At 36.7% G+C, this 24,131-nt stretch overlaps 2 protein-coding genes across 2 annotated transcripts; one reads left to right on the forward strand and one right to left on the reverse strand.

Moving 5' to 3' along the window:
- The first annotated feature begins 115 nt into the window (after positions 1 to 115).
- LOC124457088 (reticulocyte-binding protein homolog 2a-like) lies at positions 116 to 1,113 on the forward strand. Its single transcript, XM_047007377.1, has 3 exons — positions 116 to 177; positions 342 to 473; positions 696 to 1,113. Exons 1-3 carry the CDS (start codon positions 116 to 118, stop codon positions 1,111 to 1,113), a joined length of 612 nt encoding a protein of 203 aa, XP_046863333.1.
- A 20,945-nt stretch (positions 1,114 to 22,058) lies between these two features.
- LOC124457089 (craniofacial development protein 2-like) lies at positions 22,059 to 23,770 on the reverse strand. The gene is made up of 3 exons (XM_047007378.1): positions 23,540 to 23,770; positions 23,132 to 23,482; positions 22,059 to 22,385 (listed from the first exon to the last, which is right to left on the reverse strand). Exons 1-3 carry the CDS (start codon positions 23,768 to 23,770, stop codon positions 22,059 to 22,061), a joined length of 909 nt encoding a protein of 302 aa, XP_046863334.1.
- Positions 23,771 to 24,131: the final 361 nt, after the last annotated feature.

Below are 24,131 nucleotides of genomic sequence, written 5' to 3' on the forward strand. Positions count from 1 at the left end.
TCAGCTTTTAATTCACCTGTTACAATTGTCTGTGGAGTCTGGTATGTGATTGATGTGTTGATATTTATCTGTGATTAAAATATGTTTACATTTTTGCTTTTAGCAAGGCAAGAAAATGGCAGAACAGTTTTCATCCGCATCAAGTGATTGCTCATCAAGTACACCACGAAATTCACCGTGAGTTAAATTAATTGTTTAGCTAAATTAACATCCAGTGGCTTTAAAATTTGTCTTACTTTGTAATAACGGTTTGTGTTCCCCTTTTATGCTTGCTTAAAAATACTATGCAACGAGTACTCATATATCAATTTTGGCCACTATATATTTCTAAATTGTTTTAGAATCAGTTTTGTTATGAAGTGGACAGCAAAGTATAATGTCGAACTGTGCAAAGCCGTTGTTTTGTCAAGACTTTTTGAAACAAGAAAAAAATCCCTTGAAAGAGGAAAGGTGTGGGAAGCCGTTGCTAAGAAGTTAGGGCAACATGATCAACTGTGCATTCGTGTTGACCAGCGTGCAGTAAGACACAGAGTACGAAAATTGCTTGCAAACTATTGCAAGAAAGAAAGGGAAGAAATAAATGCAAGTGGCATTTCTCCAGAAGCAACTGAGCTGGATGATTTACTTGAAGAAATTCATCTTAGAGAAAAAGCTAGTGATGTTATTCATGCTGAGGCTACAGCTGCTGAATGAAGAAAAAATAATGCAGACAAAGAAGCAGCAGAGGAGATAAGGAGAAGGGCTATGGAAAATCTATCCGAAACCAGGAAGCGAAATGAAAGCGAGCAAGGTGGTGCTAGAAAAAAAGTTAGGAAAGGAGGATATTCTACTTTAGAGTTTCTAAGAGAAAAGTGGGAGAAAGAAAGAAAATTAAGAGAGGAAAGCTTAAAATTGGAAAGAGAGAAAATAGAAATGCAAAGGCTGCAAATACAGAATGAGAAAGAAAGTCAACAGCAATTCATGGAGAAACAAAATCAGTTGCTGCAAAACATGATTGAATTGCAAAGGCAACAAAACCAGCAAATTCAAGCAAATCAAATGCTACTGGTTCAACAACAGCAACAACTATCACAAGCCCTAGTAGCTCTTTTATCAAAAATTGCTGACAAATGAACTAATCATGTTTTTTTAACAGAAATTTCAGGCAAATAAAATAATTTGTAATTACAATGTATGAGAAACAAGAAATATTCACAAAAAAATTATGAGAAATACGTTTGAAGAGAGGGGGGCTCCAACTGAAAAAAATCACTTGTCATATTTGATTGAAGACAAGTTGGAGCATTTCTAAGCAGTGATGCGACTATATACATTTTGCCCACAGAACTTAAGCTAATTTTTAGATTCTTCTTAAAATCAAGGAATTTAAAGTAGTTTATAATGTCACCAAAAATCCACCTCACTGATATTCTCACAGCACTCATTGACTTATTGAATTCTTCCATTGGCATGGTTAGTGGTAGGTTTCGGTATGGTGCTTGCAAATGAATGCACAGAGGATATGCGGGATCTCCATATAGGCACATGGGTTTTCCATTCCAATGAGCAAACTCTTCAAGGTCATTCAGAAGTCCTGATTCAGCCAGCATGGCAGAATCTTGCCTTCTTCCTTCTAAAAGAAAAATAACTCAGTTTGTTTTTCAACAGAATTTACCCTTGACATTGCATTTACCTATTGGTCCAAACATGTTTCAATTATTCCATTTGGAAGTGTAACTGATTGGAACTTAAGAGCATGGACCCTCTTGTGACCATTGTACACTATTCGCTGCATTTCACCTGGTCTACAAATCTGCCTTACTGTCCCATTAATGAAACCAAAGCAATTATCAAGAGCTGCTCCTTTTTGATGCATGGTTTCAGCATAAATCTTCAGATTTTCTGGGCTGAGCAACTGGTGATTCCAACAGGTTATTTTGTACCCATACCTGTCAAAAATGTAGTCAACAGCGGTATTCATGATCATGCTGAGTTCTGGAACAGACCTGCCAAACTGCGGTACAAGATCACTGAATCTACATGGATAAGCAAACCGACGAAGGACAAGGCAGAGAGCTTCCAGCCCATCACAAACTGTTCATTGTTTACATTTGAAACGATGAGGAAAATCTAACGCTTCAGCCAGCAAAGGAATTTCGTGTTTCTTAAAACGAAAGTCTACAGCACATGTAACTTCATCAATTTCCTCCAAATCAAAAGATGAATAGTCGCCATGTTTTAATTCTGGGTACTTTGTACGCGAAATATCATACAAAAGCGCAAATTCTTCTTCGTTTATCAAAGCGGCGTCATACGCAACAGCTATAGCATTTCTTGTTTTTTTTAAGGAGGCCATTTTTTTTTGAAAGTATAGGTAGTGAACTCACAAGTTCGCGTCGTTAAGGAAATCCAATCTTAATGACACGCGGGACACAAGAAGTACAGGTTTGAGAGCTCTGGTGACTCTACAATACAATCCATACAATGTGTAACCGTACGTCCTGTGTCCCAAGTGCAGGAGTCACCATTTTATTATGGTGATAGCCGGGAGGGCACATTGTAATACACTTTGATATATATATATATATATATATATATATATATATATATATATATATATATATATATATATATATATATGATAATGATAAGGATTCTCTGGATTTGTTTTAAATTTTTTATTAAGCTTTCAACTTGGTGCTTCGAGCCTTCGTCAGAATGTGACAATATATTATTTACAAAGATTTTGTAGGCGTTTGGAGCGTCTGATTGGTTGGTTAGTAGTTGAGTTGATATTATTGGATGGTATAAGATGCGTTGTCATGGTATCGGGTGTATCGATTACGTTAATGAAATTCGAGTGTTTTATTTTAGTCGTTGTGTTATTAGTTTGTTGTTTTGGTTTTGTCTTTATTTGTGAATAGATGATGGGGATGTCAATATGTCTGTTAATTGTGTTGTTGTCTTTGCTGTACCATGCCTCTTTGAATTCTCGTGCGTGTTTTGTCTGTGCGCGTCCAAGAAGTTGTGTTTTTGTCCAGTCAAATGTGTGGTTGGTATCGTAGGTATGTTCTGCTGGTAGTGATTTTGGGTTGCGTCGTTTGATGGCATTCTTGTAATCAGTGAGTCTTGTTTTAATTTTCTTGGATGTTTGTCCTATGTACTGTTTGGGGCAATCTTTACATGGTATCATGTAGACCGCGTTGGTTGTGTCGAATGTCGTTGTTCGGTCTTTATGTTTAGTGAAGTATGATTTGAGTTTGTGTGTTGGTTTATGTGCGATGTTTATTTTGAATGGTCGGAGTAGTCTTGATGTCATTTCTGATGTTCCGTTTATATATGGTAATGTCACTATTTTTACTATCGTTAGGTTTTTCAGTTTGTGGTTTGTTGTGTATTTTGTTTAATACTTTGTTGATAAAGTTTCGTGGGTAATTGTTGTTTATGAATGTAGTGTATAAGTAGTTGCGTTCATTCTTCTTGGCTTCTTCTGTATTGCAGTGTGTTTTAGTCCTCTTAAAGAGAGTTCGTATGCAACTAATTTTGTGTTGTGTTGGGTGATTGCTATTAAAGTTGAGTATTTGGTCTGTGTGTGTATTTTTGCGGAATACTTGTGTGTTTAATGTGCCGTCATGTGATCTGGTAAGTAGAATATCTAGGAAGGTAAGTTGTTTGTTCAGTTCTTTGTCCATGGTGAAGGTTATGTTCTGTGTGGTGTTGTTTATTGTGTGTAGAATGTGTTCTGTTTTGTCTTTTTTGACGATAGCAAAGATGTCGTCAACAAATCTTCTCCATAGTCTGATGTGTGCGTTTTTCATTACTGACTGCTTTTCATGGTGTTGCATAACAGCTTCTGCAAGGAAGGTGGATAAAGGAGAACCCATTGGTGTTCCTGAGATTTGTCGTTAATATGAATTTTGGAAGGAGAATTCAGTGGAGAGGCAGAGCTCGAGCAGATCGATGATATCGTCTTGGTCTAGTTCGGTTTTGATTTTCCATGAGTTGTTGTTAGTAAGTAGTTCGTTTGTGACTTGTTTGGCTATGTTTAGTGGTATGGATATAAAAAGTGACACTACATCGTAAGATATCATGATTTCGTCTGGTTTTAGTTTTACATTTTTAATATTGGTGAGGAAAGTTGTGGCATTTTTGATAGTATGATGTGATGATTTTACTAGTGGGTGCAGAATATTAGAAAGATATTTTGATAGTTCATACGTGGGAGATCCAGGAAGAGATACAATTGGTCGTAGCGGGTTGTTTTCTTTGTGAATCTTTGGTAGTCCATATAGTTTGGCGGTGGAGGAGTCGTTGGGTCGGACTCTTTTTTAGACGGTTTCATTAAGTTTCTTTTTGTCTTTTAGTTGTTTTAATTTCTTGTTGATGCGGTTGGTAGTGGTTTTGTTGGGGTCTGTTTGTAGAGGCTCATACGTGTTGGTGTCTTGTAAGAGGGTCGTCGCTTTGTTGATGTAGTCTGATTTGCCCATGATTACAGTTTTGCGTCCTTTGTCGGCTGGTAGTATGACTATGCCTTCTTCGTTTCGTAAGTTTCTGATAGCTTTTTGTTCTTCGTTGTTAAGTGTGACTGATCTTTTGAGGCAGAGGTTTGTCGTTACTTTGTAAGAGTAGTCTTGATGTCATTTCTGATGTTCCGTTTATTTATGGTAATGTCACTATTTTTACTGGTTCGTCTGTATCTTCGTTAGGTTTTTCAGTTTGTGGTTTGTTGTGTATTTTGTTTAATACTTTGTTGGTAAAGTTTCGTGGGTAATTGTTGTTTATGAATGTAGTGTATAAGTAGTTGCGTTCATTCTTCTTGGCTTCTTCTGTATTGCAGTGTGTTTTAGTCCTCTTAAAGAGAGTTCGTATGCAACTAATTTTGTGTTGTGTTGGGTGATTGCTATTAAAGTTGAGTATTTGGTCTGTGTGTGTATTTTTGCGGAATACTTGTGTGTTTAATGTGCCGTCATGTGATCTGGTAAGTAGAATATCTAGGAAGGTAAGTTGTTTGTTCAGTTCTTTGTCCATGGTGAAGGTTATGTTCTGTGTGGTGTTGTTTATTGTGTGTAGAATGTGTTCTGTTTTGTCTTTTTTGACGATAGCAAAGATGTCGTCAACAAATCTTCTCCATAGTCTGATGTGTGCGTTTTTCATTACTGACTGCTTTTCATGGTGTTGCATAACAGCTTCTGCAAGGAAGGTGGATAAAGGAGAACCCATTGGTGTTCCTGAGATTTGTCGTTAATATGAATTTTGGAAGGAGAATTCAGTGGAGAGGCAGAGCTCGAGCAGATCGATGATATCGTCTTGGTCTAGTTCGGTTTTGATTTTCCATGAGTTGTTGTTAGTAAGTAGTTCGTTTGTGACTTGTTTGGCTATGTTTAGTGGTATGGATATAAAAAGTGACACTACATCGTAAGATATCATGATTTCGTCTGGTTTTAGTTTTACATTTTTAATATTGGTGAGGAAAGTTGTGGCATTTTTGATAGTATGATGTGATGATTTTACTAGTGGGTGCAGAATATTAGAAAGATATTTTGATAGTTCATACGTGGGAGATCCAGGAAGAGATACAATTGGTCGTAGCGGGTTGTTTTCTTTGTGAATCTTTGGTAGTCCATATAGTTTGGCGGTGGAGGAGTCGTTGGGTCGGACTCTTTTTTAGACGGTTTCATTAAGTTTCTTTTTGTCTTTTAGTTGTTTTAATTTCTTGTTGATGCGGTTGGTAGTGGTTTTGTTGGGGTCTGTTTGTAGAGGCTCATACGTGTTGGTGTCTTGTAAGAGGGTCGTCGCTTTGTTGATGTAGTCTGATTTGCCCATGATTACAGTTTTGCGTCCTTTGTCGGCTGGTAGTATGACTATGCCTTCTTCGTTTCGTAAGTTTCTGATAGCTTTTTGTTCTTCGTTGTTAAGTGTGACTGATCTTTTGAGGCAGAGGTTTGTCGTTACTTTGTAAGAGTAGTCTTGATGTCATTTCTGATGTTCCGTTTATTTATGGTAATGTCACTATTTTTACTGGTTCGTCTGTATCTTCGTTAGGTTTTTCAGTTTGTGGTTTGTTGTGTATTTTGTTTAATACTTTTCACATCCATACCACTAAACATAGCCAAACAAGTCACGAACGAACTACTTACTAACAACAACTCATGGAAAATCACAACCGAACTAGACCAAGACGATATCATCGATCTGCTTGAGCTCTGCCTCTCCACTGAATTCTCCTTCCAAAATTCATATTAACGACAAATCTCAGGAACACCAATGGGTTCTCCTTTATCCACCTTCCTTGCAGAAGCTGTTATGCAACACCTTGAAAAGCAGTCAGTCACCAACAACGCACACATCAGACTATGGAGAAGATTTGTTGACGACATCTTTGCTATCGTCAAAAAAGACAAAACAGAACACATTCTACACACAATAAACAACACCACACAGAACATAACCTTCACCATGGACAAAGAACAGAACAAACAACTTACCTTCCTCGATATTCTACTTACCAGATCACATGACGGCACATTAAACACACAAGTATTCCGCAAAAATACACACACAGACCAAATACTCAACTTTAATGGCAATCACCCAACACAACACAAAATTAGTTGCATACGAACTCTATTTAAGAGGACTAAAACACACTGCAATACAGAAGAAGCCAAGAAGAATGAATGCAACTACTTATACACTACATTCATAAACAACAATTACCCACGAAACTTTACCAACAAAGTATTAAACAAAATACACAACAAACCACAAACTGAAAAACCTAACGATAGTAAAAACACTACAAGTGACAGTTCATAGATGTAGAAAAGCTCAAACTTCAAACTATACAAGTTTATTGTAACCCTTTACCAATCTACACATACAGTGCCAGGAAATTCACCTTTTGAGAAAAAACACCTTTTGAGAAAAAATTTTTTTCTGATAAAGTTAGAACAAAGATTATCAGAGTGAAATTTTGCAATTTAACGAAAGCTTAATGCCATTAATGTTTATTTGGCATTTCAATAGACTATTATCTTCTGTAAGTTTATGCAAAGTGTGCTATATTTCAATAACCAGTAGCATTGCATTTGCCAATATAAACAAAATGTAACCAATATGCCTTTAATCATATAATTACATGAATGTTAAATTTGGTGCATGTGTCATTCTTACTGGTCATAATAAGTATCTTTTTATATAATCAAAACTTGTTTAAATGTAAATCTGAAATAATTTAGTATAGAAATTATAACGATTATCGGAAAAATTACCTAGTGATCATGAATAATACTTTGCTGTTTTTCCAAATTTCAATGTTTATCTGCATACGTAGAAAGACATTTTTACTTTATAGAAAATTCTTTTCATGCATCAGTAGCCCTTAAGAATTTCTGGCAAACAATCTGGTATGAGCCGTAGATCAACACACCTTGATATCTCTAGATGAGATTTTCAGTTAGAAAAGGGGACAATATGTGACATGCCTCAAAATTTAGTGTATGTAAAATTCTCAGGTTTAATGCCATTACAGTCAAATTGTCAAAATAAAAAGCTTCATGGATCATAAAGACTCATAATCACAGTTTATAGTAAACAGCTTCTCATTTAATCAATATTAGTTGTCTCAAATCTTAAACAATGTGTACTATAATATGATCATAAACTGAAAAGCCCCAAACATTTGTTTATAATAAGGTAAATAATAGCAGATTATGGCTACAGAATTTTGGTCCATTGAAATACATTTGAAGGAATGTGGAATTTCGCTGCCATATAACGGCCAAGATTCCCCAAGTACTAAAAAATCAAAGCTGAAAGTCCTCGGCAACAACAATTTTAGAAGCATCAATCTGCATACCATACGCCACATTGACATAGATCGCATCACATACTCGCATAAATTGTCTTTGATATTTTACATTCATGCAGACACTTCAGTTGTCCTTTACTTACGATTTTAGACGTAAATTTCTGTTGAGAAAACTCTAAACAATGATGGCTTGCTTTTGAAAAGCAATGACTGAAATGACGCTTGCGAGACCATCTTTGCCAAGCATTTACAATTCATCTATAAATTTTTCACCCTATTGAAAAAATTTACAGCCTAGACAGCAGCATTCACGTGAATAAATGAATTTGTAAAAGATTTCCCTAAACTCCGGCTGATTGTAGTTTCTATCATGCATTAGAAAATTGCTATAAAATGCTCAAACATTCAATGCAGACAGTGAGCTTGACTGTGTTAGTTCAGTTGGCTATCAGTCAAAATCTGTCAAACCAATCACAGTAAGACAAAAATTTAAACGATTGGGGGTGTGTATATTCATATATTACGTTGTGCGCTTCTGATTTTTTTTAATTCAATTCACTTTAAAAGAAATCAATATGGCACAACGGATAATATGAATATGTACCCTCACCGTCTAATTAACGTTCCAGTTACGTCTCTGATGTTATCTTTCATATCATATTTTTAATACATCTTTAATGAAAGTATTTAAATATAAAACACGGTTTACAAGAGTGAGAATAATACAAAATTAATAATTTACACTAAAACATTACCCACAGAACACGTTTAACTGAATAATGTTAAGAAAAAGGAAGAAGTAGGATGGCGGCATAGATTGGATTAAAAGAATATAAAGTTTTCACAAATTTTAAATTTTTTGTTATGATGTCCCACAAAACTTCAGTTAAGTAGTTATTATTCGGAGATAATACCACAAGAATATAGATCCAGCAAAATGCAAATGTTATTTGCATTACCATTAATAATATCTCGATCAGCATCCCTACTTTCCATTAATACTACAATTTTATACATCCAGCAACATTATACAACTTGTTCACAACGTTGATTGGTGATAAGATGATATTATTGTCTTTGTCAGGTATCAAATAGCTCCAAGCTGCTTTGTTAACGCTTCAATGACAAGGCTATGGTTCTGCATGTACATAGATAATAACAAACAAAATAAGACAAAATTTTCAGAGAAACGTGAGGTATTTGTCTCATTATCTTTTCTTTGAGTTCAGCTGACCAACCTCCAATGACGCTATCTTGTTCCTTAATATTAGATTTATTAGCACGATTGAATGATTGATAAACTTTATCCTTATATTCATCAACTAAAGCATTTTGGATGAACAAATGTGGGGTTTTGTAGGACATGTAGTCTCTTGAACGCATCTTTTTTTGAATTTTTCATGGTCATTGCGAGTGTGATTACCTTCACGAAGTCGATTGAGAGTCTGTGCAAAATTCTTGCTTTCTTCTGTCGCATGATTTTATCAAGCTCAAAAATTCTGAGATACTTTCTCCATAAGTTTGGAGCAACAATATCGTAAGAACTTAAACACTGAACATCTTTGAATATATAACCATCCATTACAGGCTTCATTTGAAATAAATAACCTATTGTATTTATACTTACACCGCCAAAATCTTCTTTGATTCCTTTTAAACGTTTTTAAACGGTTATTCAATTAAATCGCGAACTTATTATGGCCAACCATTGATACTTCATCAAGTAATATGAACTTTGAACCCAGTTCGCATCTCATCGTGTTTAATTTGACAGAATGTAACGGTTTATAGTTCTTTAGTGACTGACTGGCTGGTATACACAAGGCACTGTAAATCGTGTTACCTTTTGTAATATGTACTGCTTTTCCTGTATGGACATTTAGTAGTATATGAACACGATAAAAATATTCTCCTGCTCTTCAGAATATCAACAATTTCCTACTAAATCAGTATGTTCATTTCGCCAAGGAGTAAAGAGCATAATTAACTCACGATAATGTTTTTCGGGTTGAGCTTCTTTATTAGACCGGACACTACGTATTTTTTTTACAGCGAGATCTTTTCCTTACATTTTTTACAATTTGAGGATTATCATCATAGTATTCATCAAAATTTCCCAAAACAAGTGTATCAACATCACACTTGTTTGGTTTTCTATATGTCTGTGAGGACAAGAGTCGTACCATGCGGTTTAATCAGCCAAAGTCACATTTTCCAAGCTGCCAGGTATTTCTGTATACCTTTTTAAAAGAAATTCTTCTGCCTCATCAGATATTTTCTCTATTGACTCAATGGTTTAAGCAATTCAAAGCTTGCGGAAAGAGAAAATGTATTGATGAAAATTACACTGCGAGACAATTTTGCATTGTAATTTGAAGAACGACGTACACTGTGTACTCGCGATTGTCCTTCTCAGGACTTTATCAACCTGGACTATTTAAATTAAGGAACATGTAATGATACTCGTGGGTTCAACCATTTACTTTAAAAGAAAACATAACGTAATGTAATAGGACGGTGGGAGGGATTATTCTATCTCACTTCTGCGTTCTCATATAATCTCAGCTTTACTGCGGGCGCTGCGCCAATTGTGGCTTGATTTTGGTGCTAAATTCACATCAGTATATTAAAGGGCATACGCATACGCATACGCGTGTCAACAATAAGGTACGTGCGTGAAATTGCCGCGAACGAAACAAAGTTTTGCCGTGAACTAACAGAGAACAAAAATAACAACTCCAAATGTTTGTCTTCTTTACACCAAAAATATTGCCCAAACATGCCCACACATGCTCAGGCCTTGGGGTGGTTTGGATTGCTTTAAACAAGTTTGTATTGAAATAATTGAATGCTTTTTCTGAAAATATGATCATCTTCTAAAGGAATCGACTAATTTCATCTGTTTACCTTATTTGTTACGCTCAACTTCAATATTTTCGCACATGCTGCATACTTGTTTAATGATTATGATATTTCAAGATAAGATGATGGATACGGAAACCATGATAAAGGCTTTTTGATATAGATGAAAGTTTTTTCACAATATAAACAACAGTTCATTTAAATTTTTTCCCAATTTGAAACATTAACATAACATAAAGTTTCTGGAACAAACCCCGTTGAACAAACACGCCTGAACAGATCACAGCAATTACTGGCACCTTACAAACGACTTATTCACAATACAAACAAACGATCAAATAAAAACATTACACGTCACACTAATTCACAATGACAATACACAATTGACACACACACATTACAACTAAAAACATCACACATAAATCACAAATCACAACTAAAAACATTTCACTTCACACTAATTCACAATGACGGTACATATTTCCTGTACACACAATACAATGACGTAGAATCAGATAAGAAATACGGCTAACCTGACGTTTACTCCTCATTTGACTCTGAAGATGACTACCGCTAAGGTTGTCAAAACGTCAGTCAACAACAACAAAAACAGTCGTTCTTAGGACTATACCAACCTGGACGATCTACATTTACAAACATGTAAGATACTCCCGGGTTCAAACCATTTACTTTTTTACAAACATAAAGTTTTTTGTAACAAAAGTTAATTGATCACAGTTGATATTTTTTAACCTTGACAGTGTCAGCAAAGCTTTGTTTTTTGAAAAGTCATTTATGAAATTGTTTTTGTTAACAGCTGCTTCCACTGCTGATTGAAATCATCATTTTCTTTAAACTCCTTTCATTTTGTGCATTACTTTCTTTGGATGAGATCTTTCTGGATCAGTATAATTATAGAATGATTAGATATGTTTTATCCTCACCTGACTGCTCATCTAGACCTCTTCAAAATGCTTTCTTTCACATCATCAAAATCCACATTACTTCTTTCTCTTGCCTCTTATATCATTGGTATCAAGAATCAGTTTCCTCCTCGGTATCAGCCTCCCTACCCGTTTACATCAATCTTTTAGATTCATCTGTGTAACTTATCAAAGCATTATCATCAAACTGTACATCCTTACTGTGTAAATCTAATTGAGACATTTCTCTCGAATCCCTTTGTCAACAGTACTCTTTCTCGTGACGGCTAAGTTAACAGTATGTATATCTGTATATCAAAATCATGAATATATGTTTGTAAATAAAGGCGTTCTGGTAAGTTATGTTACTCATGTAACATAACTTACCTCATATACCTCATAACATAACTCATGTAACATAACATGGGCATTTTAGCAAGTGTTTACATGCAGTTATACGTATATTTGCGCTCACCTTGGTGTATTAGGTGGTAAAAATTGTGTTACTCCTTTGCAGATCCTCCATTTTTGTAAACGTGCTCATCAAACCTCCATTTTTTATGTTTGAGTGGCTTATAATCCAGACATAATTCCCAGCTTAACTCGGTGCTATAATCAGGCTCTTAGGGGCTGTTAAAGTAAGCCTGATACCTGAGATTTGAACGAAGCGTTAGATAATACTTCACAACAAAAAACTTTTTTTAGAAATTTCTCTATCCTGTGTTGCAAAATTACAAAACCTTTAAAATGAGAACAAATAATCTAGCATGATGTCAATATTATGACTAAAGTGATTTATGACGATTAATACTTACAAATTTACCATCATTCTTGGTTGCTCTTTTTTAATTTCTTAAGGTGGTATTACAATTGTGGCTTTTTGTTTATGTTATACATGCTATGTTACATTTAAGTTAATTAGATATCTCAGTAAAATTGATACTATTATTTGTTTGTCATCTTTTCTATAGAGGAGCGAGAGTTCTAAGATTTTTTGGGAATGTATGTAATGCGCGAACAAAAACCATACTGTATTTAGTGCAGTTCGATATTTATTCAGAGAAGATAAATAGCAGTAAGTATTTAGTGTTTTAAGATATCATGCATTTAACTTACAAGTCGAGTAGTTTATATTTGAATGAACAATAAGCTTGATTTATTTTTATAGTAATTGACGCCATGGCCTTATTTTTTCATTATAAGAAAAAAGCAAGACGTCTCATCAGAGCTGGTTTTATGATAGCCATTGTCTTAATTTTGATTGAAAATTTTCGAGAACAATCATACATCAATGGATACGTTACAAATGTTTCTGTAGCTAAAATATCCTCATTTGAAGAAATCCCAAAATTTACAACATCTGACAAAAGTGGACGTTTGTTAAAGCGATTAAAAAGCAAACTAAAAAATGTGTTCGTTGTTCTTCATCCTTTTCTTGGAAACGAATTTCAAACACAATCAGTGTTTTCTCATCTTATTACGATAAGCGTTTTTTACAAACAGTCCGCTACGGAAATTTCAAAAGAAGTGTGGTGGTCTTAGGCTACGAAATGGGCAAACTCGACAATGCATTGTTCTGTGGTTTTATAATGAATGGGAACCAAAGAGTCATAGAAAAAAACCCCTGCTTTTCGTGTCATTTTAGCGGAGTTCTGGAAGCTCAAAGTTGACAGATATAGAGCAATTATGTATAGATATAACACTGTTGTGGGCAGACCACAATATGTCACTTTAATGATGTCACAGGACATTTCTTCATTTCACACGATTCCTATCTCAAATTTCGTTCCTGTAGTTGATCAGTCCTCATCAATCAAACACCAGTTTGGTGTTTGTTATGAGACACCACTCTATGGGGGTAAATATGACCAAGGAATTATGGATTCCATAGAACTTAACAAAGCACTAGAAGCTACATGGTTTACTATATATGTTTATGAAGCCCATTGTATAGCAATAAATTTTTTAAATTATTACTCAAAGAATATTAAAATTCTTGATGCTGTAATGAATTGGGTTAAGAATATCCCTAATCCTGTTTACAACAGAGGTTTGCTATTGGCTATCCATGATTGCGTCTACCGCAACATGTTTTGCACTAAGTATTTGGTACTTTGTGACTTGGACGAAGTAATAATGCCCAAAAATGGTCTGAAATGGAAAGAACTGATGCTCAAAGTAAAGGACAGCAAAATCGCTCATTTTACATTTCAACACTTGGGTTTCCATAGGAACGTAAGCAAAAAACAGAATTTATACATTGTCCTGGTAAAACTAAATTAAAGTAAATTACATATCTAAAAATTGAGGTTCTTAAACTTTGTTTTGACGTATGATAACCATCAAGAAAGAGTACAATAACATGGTAAGTCATGGGATGAAAGTAAGTGTCACGTATGTCTAAAAAACGGAATAAATATCAGAGAAATAAAAAAAGATAATGAATAAAGCTAATGAGTGTGTAAAATCTACTTGTTAGTACCAAAATGACATTATGTCTGTCACAATTAACCAGTAACATTACAGTTCAAAATTTCGTTGCCATGTGACAAAAGTTACATCTATATGGAAAAAATGAACGTTTAGTTTGTTTTATTCACCTCAGTAGTGTGCACTAATCCAAACATTTTTAAGACGTTCACCAGACATTTGCAGGTAGTAATTTGCCTGATAAGTAGTATCAACAAGATAAAAGTTTCAAAATAGCTGTTTGCAGAACTTCGCCACTCATTCAACTAATGGCCACTAAGCCGTTTTCATAATACTAGCCAGATATAAATGCACATGGAATTTGTGGAAAACGTTCTAAAGTGTGTTTTCAGACAACTGTCTTGTAATTTGTTCGGCGTGATTGCTTGTACAAGCAATCTTTGCAAGGCTGTATTTTGCAAGAATCGATGCTTTCTCTTTTGATTCCTAAAAAGTCTGTAACGAAACTCATTGATATCTGAAGACTCTGGACGACTGCAAAAAATATTGTAGGTGAAAGATTGAAGTTTCTTGAATAACTCTTCTGATAGGTCTAAAAAGTTCATTTATCTCTTAAAATTATTTGTTCTGTTTTAAAAGCCGTATCGCTCCGACCTTTCCTCCACCGGCCAAGCACTGACAGTATCACATATAGTATACAAGCATGTATACCAAGCAAGCTTGGACACAGATCTGGATCAATGGCTTAAGAAAATTTGAGATATTGATAAACTTGATTCTTGTTGATGTTCGACTTTTATCAAATATGTATGAAGTAATTACATAATTAAATGGCAAAAATACAGCATGAATAAATTTGTGCAAATTCTAATACAACAATTACTGTGCCACAGCCAGATTTTCTTCATCAACATGGGTACCATTTGCTGAGATCTTGTAACACTTCTCTTTGTAGGCTACGTACAAAAACTTACTTTCTAGCTTTTCCTATATTTATCCACTCTTCTGTTCTCTACTCTTCGCTCAAAAAGATCCTTAGGGCTTTATTATTTTTGGGATTTCGTAAGAAATTTCTCCATTTATGTGATTTGTGAACGCACTTAAATGTTCTTAAACTCGTTTTTTGTGACCCGGGCTGCTTGCTCTCTCTTTGCATTCTTCGTACATCGTCAAAGATAACACAATTCTGGAAGTGAATAATCCTTCATGTAACATTATGTTGTGAAGAGAATCCTTTATATCTGAAAAGCTTTTTGCAATATATGATACAGCAAAGGTTAATGAATCTCTTCGGAAACAGGTCTATTTTCTGTAGATCTTTTGCAAGTAATGCCTTGGTCGTTTTTCTCAATGAGCCATCTGAACTTAATAATGACCTTTGAAGGGGACCAAATGGAGGGCAAAAGAAATCTTTCATCTCAAGATGGCGTTTATTGCATATCAAAACCATCTGACCAAACAAAGATTTATTGGCTCAAAGAATGATCTTTTTTCATTTTTATATTGATACTCACTTTCTTATTTCAACTCAGAAAATTCAACTTAAATATTCTTATGGTAACATGGAACAGATCAATGGAGGGATCTTTCTCGCGACGTTCTTTTTGGATTGTTTTATAAGCCATTTCGTCAAATTATTTCGCATTTGAGGTATCTTCAATCTTTGTTGTTGCACGTTACCATGTCGACAAACCAAAAAAACCAACCGCTCACTGCTAAATGGCTTAATCCACTGGCTATAAAACATCACTAGTAATGACTTGACATCAGCCTCATCTTTTAAAAAAATACTACTTGTTTACTGCTACCGCTTTAAACCTTTTTGTCCCTACTGCAGTTTTCGTATCTGAATTATCTGTTTCTTTGCATGCCTGATCAACTTACTAATCAAACAGACTTGAGATAGTCGTGTGCTTCTGTGTGGTTCTCTTTGAGATGAGACAAATCAAATATATACGAGCATAATTGAGGTTATTTTAGGCAAAGCATCAACAAATCATTTTCTCACGAGTAGATAAATGTAAGTCCGAATTGCCTCTCTTCATGCTAATACCAAATTAAGCAAAAATATGTGCCAAGTCAATATAAGATATCCAAAAGCAAGAAAAATTTCCATTATTGTTGCTACAATAATTGATGTAAATATCATAGAATTTGATGATGTTTGTAAAATCACTGCTCTCTAAGACTTTTTCCTGTTTATTTTGGCATTTTTCATTGTAGAGTGGCTTTACGTTTTTAATATTTCATGTACAAACCGATTCTGTTCTTGAAAAGTGACTGCAATCCACGCTTGGAATCCTTTCCAAACGAACCTATGAAGTGCCTCGTATATAAGTTTAATTAAATATTATAGGACCATTGTATCAGGTTCCTCATTACTCGGGGTTACAAATTACTCTCTACATTCTGGATTAATGCACATATTTCACTGGCAGCTTTTTGAATGACGGAATATTTTGACTTGCAATCCTTGTATAACAACATTCACTAACTTTTTGGCTACCCGTAATGGTGTGTCATACTTACTAGCTGTTATTAGAGAAATATTGGCAGTTGCTATTCAATTTTCAAACCTTAGCAACACACCAAACTTGTCTTCTAAATTTCTTTTAATATATTTTTTTGTTATTAATTTACACCCTTTTGCGTCCAATGAAGATAGATATAGTTGGAGAAGCTTGGTCATTTTACATAGTCTAACTGTATCCATCTTTTCTATTATCTTTGTCGTAATGTGCTCAAAACGCATCTGGTAAGCTTCAGATTCCAAACTTGCCACACTCGTTTTCTTCAATGAGTTTAAAACATGATGGCCGGAAACGCGAGACAGTATGGCCGCTCTTATGCGCACAATCAGACAAAATTGTTAATTTCAGACGATGGAAATATGGTAAATTCATACTATAAATATACCAAAAACGATGCTCATACCTAAGTAAAAACGACTTTGCAAAGTGTTTACGTCTAAGATTTTAAAAAATACCTTTGTGAATGCCTCCTTCGTCTCTTGATCATTTGCAAATTGCCATTATAATCTGCCGGAGTAACTCGGACTTACAGTAATATCTCACAAGTTGAACTTTTAATAAATGCTGTAAATTCTTATTGGCTGTTTGGTTTAGGCTGGTGTAGTTTTGCTCAAGAAGTTTGAAGAACAATTGTTTACGTCTACATTTCTCTTTCAATAGTTGATATACACTTTCACCTTTAGTTAAAACCATTGCAGCTTATATTCACACCCCCAAATACTTTTAAATATACTGCTTTTCGCCAGGGGTGGATTCAGGATCATGCAAATAATGCGAGTGCATCGATCATAAAATTGAATAGTCAATATTTTGCAACATTATTACTTACAATCAATACATGAAAAATGCAAGAAATATATCACATAATAATGTTTACAGTTTCTAATTACCTTAAATACCTTAACGCTTACAATATAAAGACAATATATGTATATTGATTATTGAGAAATATAGTTTAAAGCCTTTGTAGATTGTTTACACGTGAGTATCATTTTGCTTTTATTTCGTCACCGGTGACTTCGTGACAAAGTCACATGAGATAGCACTCGCCTGTTCACATCATCAGTGTTCGTTTGATTCTGCTTCACATTAGACGCGAATTATACTTTGTTGAAAATGGTAAATTGTACCGACAAAATACTTATTTGGGTGGACACAATTTGTGCTGCCCGTCATACAAGACACTTTGCTGTGTGAGCATACATTAAGAGATACAACATATCTGTAACGAGCTAACAATCACTTAATATCGAAATAAACCATAATACATCAGATCTCGAGGAGGATGACATTCCAGCTATAGAAGAAGAGTTTTTCGGGTAAACACAGAGGCCCACTTCTGACCGGTTCTTGCTTATATGGAGGTTATACATGGGGATATAAAACAATTACAATCACGCCTGTAATGCGTTGAAATCTGGGCCTCGCCAGAACAATCCAAGAAAGCATTTTTTATTGAAGAAGAAACCATGGCCAAATCAGAGGTCATGGTACCGCAAGTTGTCACAGAAAAAAAACATCAGTAACACCCAGCCTAAATATCCATTGTTTCAAAAAGTGAGTTTTCAATCACAAAATGATTTTTAATACTAAAAACGAATTGCAGAAAAAGATTAATACACTTTTTTGCCGGAAACATAACTTGATTTCTTGAAGAGTGGAAAATATCCGACACAGAAATTATTGTTACATTCAGTGCTACACAATAGAACTTTTTGAAGGACCCCTCCTTTTTGCAAAAAAGTAAATCATACATTCAGAGAATCTAAACAACAAATTAATGATTATGAAATAACTAAACTGTTGGCCAAAAAAGATCATAATTTATTAATTCTATCATCCCATGAGCATGGTGAATTTACTCCCCCAACTTTTGTCCGCCCTAAGAAAGTTGGGAGTCATTGTATGATTTTGAATTTGAAATATTTTAACACATTTGTGGAATATCATTACTTTAAGGTGAACACACTGTGGTCTGTGACCTGTCTATGATACCAAATTGTTTTATGGCATCTGTGCACCTAGAAGATTCAGTCCCCGTTGCCATATATAGTTAAAATTTCCTCGAATTTTCATGGAACGAAATTTTATATCAGTATAAATGCCTTCCACATAGACAATAGAGTTTTCTCAAGATTATCATTGATCAAAAGAAATACGTCTATTGACTTTTTCAACAATTTAATATGAGTGACTGTAAAGCAGCTGCAGCACATGGAGAAGTTAATATGAAGTTAATCAAATGCAAACACGACAAGAAATTAGTGAATCCAAATTCATACAGAAGTTTATTAGTTCCATTACTAATTATTGGTACAAAACCGATATCGACTTCTTTTGCATTGTTATTCAGCTATTGTGGTTTCTAAATAAATCTGACATGTCACATTAGAAAGCAGCAAAGCACGTATTAAGATATCCTAAAGGAGCTTTAGGTTTACAATTAACATTCTTGGTAAATTCCAATTTAGATATCGTTGATGACTCAGAGGAAGATTGGAGTGGTGATCTCAATGATCGCAATTAACTTACAGGATATTACTTAGAATTTGTAGGATTTAATTTGATTGACTAATAATGTACTTATGATGAAGTAAGGGGTAAAGCCAATAAAATTAAACACATTTTGTGCACTTAAATACTAGAAGCTTAACAGATTTTCAGAAATTATAAACTTATTTAATTGTAGTACTTACCTCATTCATATGAAAAGAATTATGAAGCAAAAAATTAAAGAAATAACTTCGAGAAAACAAAAAAGGTTCTTTGTTTAAAAAAGCAGAAATTAAAGCAAATGATAAATGTCCATTCCGCACTCTAACAGGTAAATAAGCTCAAAATGTTCTTTAAGGAACAACTGAAATTAAGAAGCAATATATAGCACTGAAACTTTCATTGCTGATTCTTTAAGGCTTCAATATGGCATGCTTTAGATACATAATAGTAACATTTAAGCAACACCGTACTCAAATATTACAGGAAAAATATATATGATATGACTTTACGAAAATCAACTCACTGGTTGACAACTCCAGTTGCAGCGAGTTATCGTCCATCTCGCTCTCAATATTCACAGAAACAGAAATTTCATGACCATTTTACATGTTTGTGAATTGAAATTTCATCAAGCATCAATTCGTCAATTGGCATCTATGCTTTTGGTGTCATCGCCTCAGTCCACTTAGCCCCTTCAGTTTTTATAGAACTCATCGGTGCATTCAGGAGCCCTCTAATGTAATAGATGGGACATGTTTTTTTCACTGATTTGCAAGGGCTAATGGGCTATACTCGTCACGTGATCGATTTCCACCATTTTCACTTCCTTATTTTGAATTTTAAGCTAGTGCTTACTTTGCGATTATCACAAGTTTGTTTGTATTTTGAGAAAATCTTTTGATTTGCTGCTGGTGCATGTGCGATAATTTATTTTTGAGAGCCAATGTATGTAATTACATATTGCCAGAAATCAGTGGTGGATCTAGCAGTTTTTCTGACTAATACCGAGCGCTGAATTTTGGTATTATAGAACATCGCAACGTTTGGTATTATAAAACTACGGCATTTCCTTCATTCTTAAACATCATTGAACATTATTTTTACTGATTTCTTCAATGAAAAATAAGATTTTTACTGAATTTTTAAGTGATTTTAATTTAATTAAGTTAGTTGACCACTCAAAAATTGTTGTTATGTACGTTCATACTGCAGGAAAAAGCAAGCCAAGTCTTTATTAAAGCCTCTTCCTTTTTTATCAGTACTTGATACCTATAATGGCAAAATATTTGGAGTAAGCAAAACAGGAAAATCGTACAAAGTACGTTCGCAGCCTTTGCTCAGTCTTATGAAGCAGGAAAATCAAAGCCAAATAATTCAAGTAAGCAGTGGCTAATAGCAATTGATTTTTAAGATTTCACTTTTTTTACTCGAAATCATTAATAAACATTCCATTCTCCTTGTCTTTCCTCGTGCAGTAATGTAAAGCACTATGTAAAAATTGCTTCCTTGATCTCTATTATTTTTGGAACATGTACGAACACGACACAAAAGTATGAGCATAGAATTTACATTAGCGAAGATGACTTGTGCCCTTTACATTTCTTAAAAGAAAGGTCAGAACTATGTCTTACGATTTTTTAACATGCAAACGCTGCAGGGGTACGAGAAAAGAGGGGCAGAGCGTTGCTTCCTTTGGGCCACCTTCTCCTAGATGGCGTCTACTCTACTGGCTTCGAAGTTCCAAACGCCCTGGGAGCATAGATGCTTCCACTGCAGTTTGTCTCCCGCGAACTCCTCCCAGGTGTTTGGGTCTATGTTGCAGCTCTTCATGTATCCTTTAAGGGTGTCTTTGTATCTCCTCATTGGTCTTCCTTGGACACGGCTCCTGTCTTGTAGTTGACCATATAGCAGCATCGTTGGGATTATGCTGTCATCCATCCTTACGACATGGCCTGTCCATCGGAGTTGAGCTTTTATGATCAAGCTCTCAATGCTGGGAAGTCCACACCTTTCAAGAACTTCAAGGTTGACACTTTGTCCTGCTACATGATACGGAGGATTTTTCTCAGGCAGCGCTGGTGGAACTGTTCCAGCTGTTGTATGTGCCTGCGATAAGTGGCCCTGTTTTCACAGCAGTACAGCAGAACACTCAGGACCACAGCCTTGTACACAGCAATTTTGGTGACGATCTTGATGACGTGCTCCAGCCAGAGTCTTCTCTTTAGTCTGCCGAAAGCAGCACTGGCCTTTGCAATACGCAGCGTTACCTCTGCGTCCAGGGAATCATTGTTGCTGATGGTGCTGCCAAGGTAGCAGAACTTGTCAACAGTCTTGATGTTGGTGTGGTTAATTATGACAGGAGGTGGTGGTGAGGTGTCACGAGTCTGGGATGATGGAAGCTGGACCCAGGTCTCAGTCTTGCCTAGGCTGATGGTAAGCCCAAAGCAATCACATGCAGCTGCGAAGCGGTCTGTTATGCACTGGATGGCTTCATGGGAGTGGGTGGCTAGTGCACAGTCTTCTGCGAAAAGAAATTCACGCAAGAGTGCCTCGTAGACTTTGGTTTTGGCCTGAAGTCTTCTGAGGTTGAAGAGCTTTCCATCAGTATGGAACTGAATGTACACCCCTTTGTCGAAGTCACGGAAGGCGTCGAGCAGCATCGCTGTGAGCAGGATGGAGAAGAGAGTGGGGGCAAGAACACAACATTGCTTCACACCGTTCTTCACAGCACATGGGTCCGATATCTCCCCACTTTCCTGGACACTTGCCTGCATGCCATCGTGAAAGGGGGCTACCAGAGAGACTAGCTTCTTTGAAAACCCAAATTTTCCCAGGATCCTCCAAAGGCCTTCCCGGTTAACGGTGTCAAAAGCCTTAGTTAGGTCTACGAAGACCATGTGGACTTCCTTGTCTTGCTCGCGGCACTTTTCATGCCACTGGCGGATAGCGAAAACCATGTCAGTAGTTTCCCTGTTTGCCCGGAAACCACACTGAGATTCAGGGACGATAGCCTCGCAACGTTTGTGATTAGCCTATTGAGGACAACTCGGGCCAAAACCTTGCCTGCGATGCAGAGGAGGGATATCCTCCATGGTTGTCACATGAGGTCTTATCGCCTTTCCTCTTATAGATGTGCACGACGGCAGCATCTTTGAAGTCCTGGGTGACCTTGGCAACTTTCCAAACCTCCTGGAATAGGGATGTCTGTTTGTCCAGCAGTGCCTGGCCTCCGTTCTTGTAGACGTCAGCTGGAATGCCATCAGCCCCAGGAGCCTTTCCAGACCTTGTCTGCTTGAGGGCTTTCGCAACCTCGTCTCTGGTGGGTGGGTCGGGAATTTCCTCTTTGATTGGAAGCTGGGGATTGGCAGGTGGGGAGGGACTCAATGGCTTCTTAGTTCATCTGTGACTCTCTATTCAGCAGTTTGTTGAAGTATTCAGCCCAGCGTGAAAGTATGTCAACTTTGTTTTTTAGCAGTGTCGCTCGGTCTGCAGACCTGATGGGGGTACAGCCTGACGATTTTGGACTGTATACCACGCGAAGCCTATCGTGGACCTTTTTTGAATCGTGAGCATCAGCTGCCACTTGGATTTCTTAGGCTTTCTTTTCCCACCAGGCCTTTTTAATTTCCTACAGCTTGTGTTGCACATGCTGCCCCCCTTGCTGGTACTCTTGCTTCTTCTTCTCGCAAGATTTGTCCCTATAAGTTCACTGTGAGCCTTATGGAGCCTGTCAATAAGCCTGTTGATTTTGGCGTCATTCTCGTCAAACCAGTCTCGATGTTTTCGCTCAACGTATCCAAGGACACTCGATGCAGAGTTGTAGACGGCTTCTTTGAAAGTGGTCCAGTCTTCATCTATATCCTCCTCGTGATGTTAATGTTTCCCAGGGCTACCTCTGGCATCTCTTGCAGCTCTTCTTTGCTGGGTAGAATGCGAGCTACATTCAACTTCCTCAGTGGCTTCTTTCTTGCTGATTTGTTCTTTCTGGCTAGCTAGATGTTCATCTTGCTCTGTAGCAGGCGGTGATCAAAAAAACAGTCGGCACCGCACATGCAGCGTGTGATGTGCACATCTCTGCGGTCCCTCTGGCAGACGATTACGTAGTCCAGCATGTGCCACTGTTTGGAGCGAGGGTGCATCCATGTGTTCTTCAGCTTGTCAGCTTGTTGGAAGAGAGTGTTAGTGATGGTTAGCTCGTGCTGTGCGCAGAGAGATAGTAGCATCAGATCATTGGAGTTGCACTTGCCAGCTCCATGGCGACCCAGAATGTTTGGCCAGATGGTGTAGTCAACTCCAACTCGTGCGTTAAAGTCACCAAGGATGATGAGTTTGTCTCTGCGGTCAACACTTGAGAGTAGCTGGTTGAGCTCTTCGTAGAAGGCTTCCATCACTTCATCTGGGTTTGCCATTGTAGGGGCGTAGGCGCTGACAATTGTTGCGTTGCACTCTTTCTAGAGTTTCAACCACAGGGTCATGACGCGATCGCTGATGCCCTGTGGCAAGCTGACTAGTCGCCTTGCGAGCTGAGTGCGTATGGCAAATCCCACGCCTGAGTGTTTTGGGGCATTTTCCGGTTTCCCAATGCAGTAGAAGGCGTAGCCACCACCTACTTCTTCCAGTTGAGTTTCATCTTCAAGTCTGGTCTCACTCAATGTGGCTATGTCCACCTGGTATTGTCTAAGCAACCTTGCTATTAGAGCAGTGCGTCGCTCTTGTCTGTCTCTTCTGTCGAACAGCATTCTCACGTTCCATGCCCCAATGCTTAAGTGCTTTCCTGTCTTGTTATCCTTAGTTGTACGACCGCTTAGTTTGATGCCCAGGCAGGTGCAGTTCTTGCCAGGTGTAAGTAGGGCAGGCTTTGTTTAGGGATCCTTTTATTTCCCTTTCCCCAAGTGGGGAGAGCAGTGTCTAACACTAATGAGGGCTGCTCTGTCACTGCGAGAGGATACAGGCGCCCTATCTGCCCTAGGTTTACGGCGGACGGCCATCAATTTGCAGCCGCCTGCGTGCAGAGTCGTGGCTAAGAACTTACAGCAGCAACCTCGGCCTGTTCCCGTCTCCATTTCTCCATCGCCACAGGACTTGAGATAGCTGGCGCAA

The sequence above is a fragment of the Xenia sp. Carnegie-2017 genome, unplaced genomic scaffold, assembly GCF_021976095.1.
Source record: "Xenia sp. Carnegie-2017 unplaced genomic scaffold, XeniaSp_v1 HiC_scaffold_6, whole genome shotgun sequence".
Classification (NCBI taxonomy): Eukaryota; Metazoa; Cnidaria; class Anthozoa; order Malacalcyonacea; family Xeniidae; genus Xenia; species Xenia sp. Carnegie-2017.

Bases quoted from the DNA above. Each gene is read 5' to 3' on its own strand.
- LOC124457088 (XM_047007377.1), top strand. From the start codon at position 116: ATGGCAGAACAGTTTTCATCCGCATCAAGTGATTGCTCATCAAGTACA. The intron at 178-341 runs GTGAGTTAAATT...AAATTGTTTTAG, and splicing joins AGTACACCACGAAATTCACC to AATCAGTTTTGTTATGAAGT. The intron at 474-695 runs GTTAGGGCAACA...TGCTGAATGAAG, and splicing joins TGGGAAGCCGTTGCTAAGAA to AAAAAATAATGCAGACAAAG.
- LOC124457089 (XM_047007378.1), bottom strand. From the start codon at position 23,770: ATGCTGTTCGACAGAAGAGACAGACAAGAGCGACGCACTGCTCTAATA. The intron at 23,483-23,539 runs GTCAGCTTGCCA...TTGAAACTCTAG, and splicing joins CTCAGCTCGCAAGGCGACTA to AAAGAGTGCAACGCAACAAT. The intron at 22,386-23,131 runs GTAATCGTCTGC...GCCAATCCCCAG, and splicing joins AGTGGCACATGCTGGACTAC to CTTCCAATCAAAGAGGAAAT.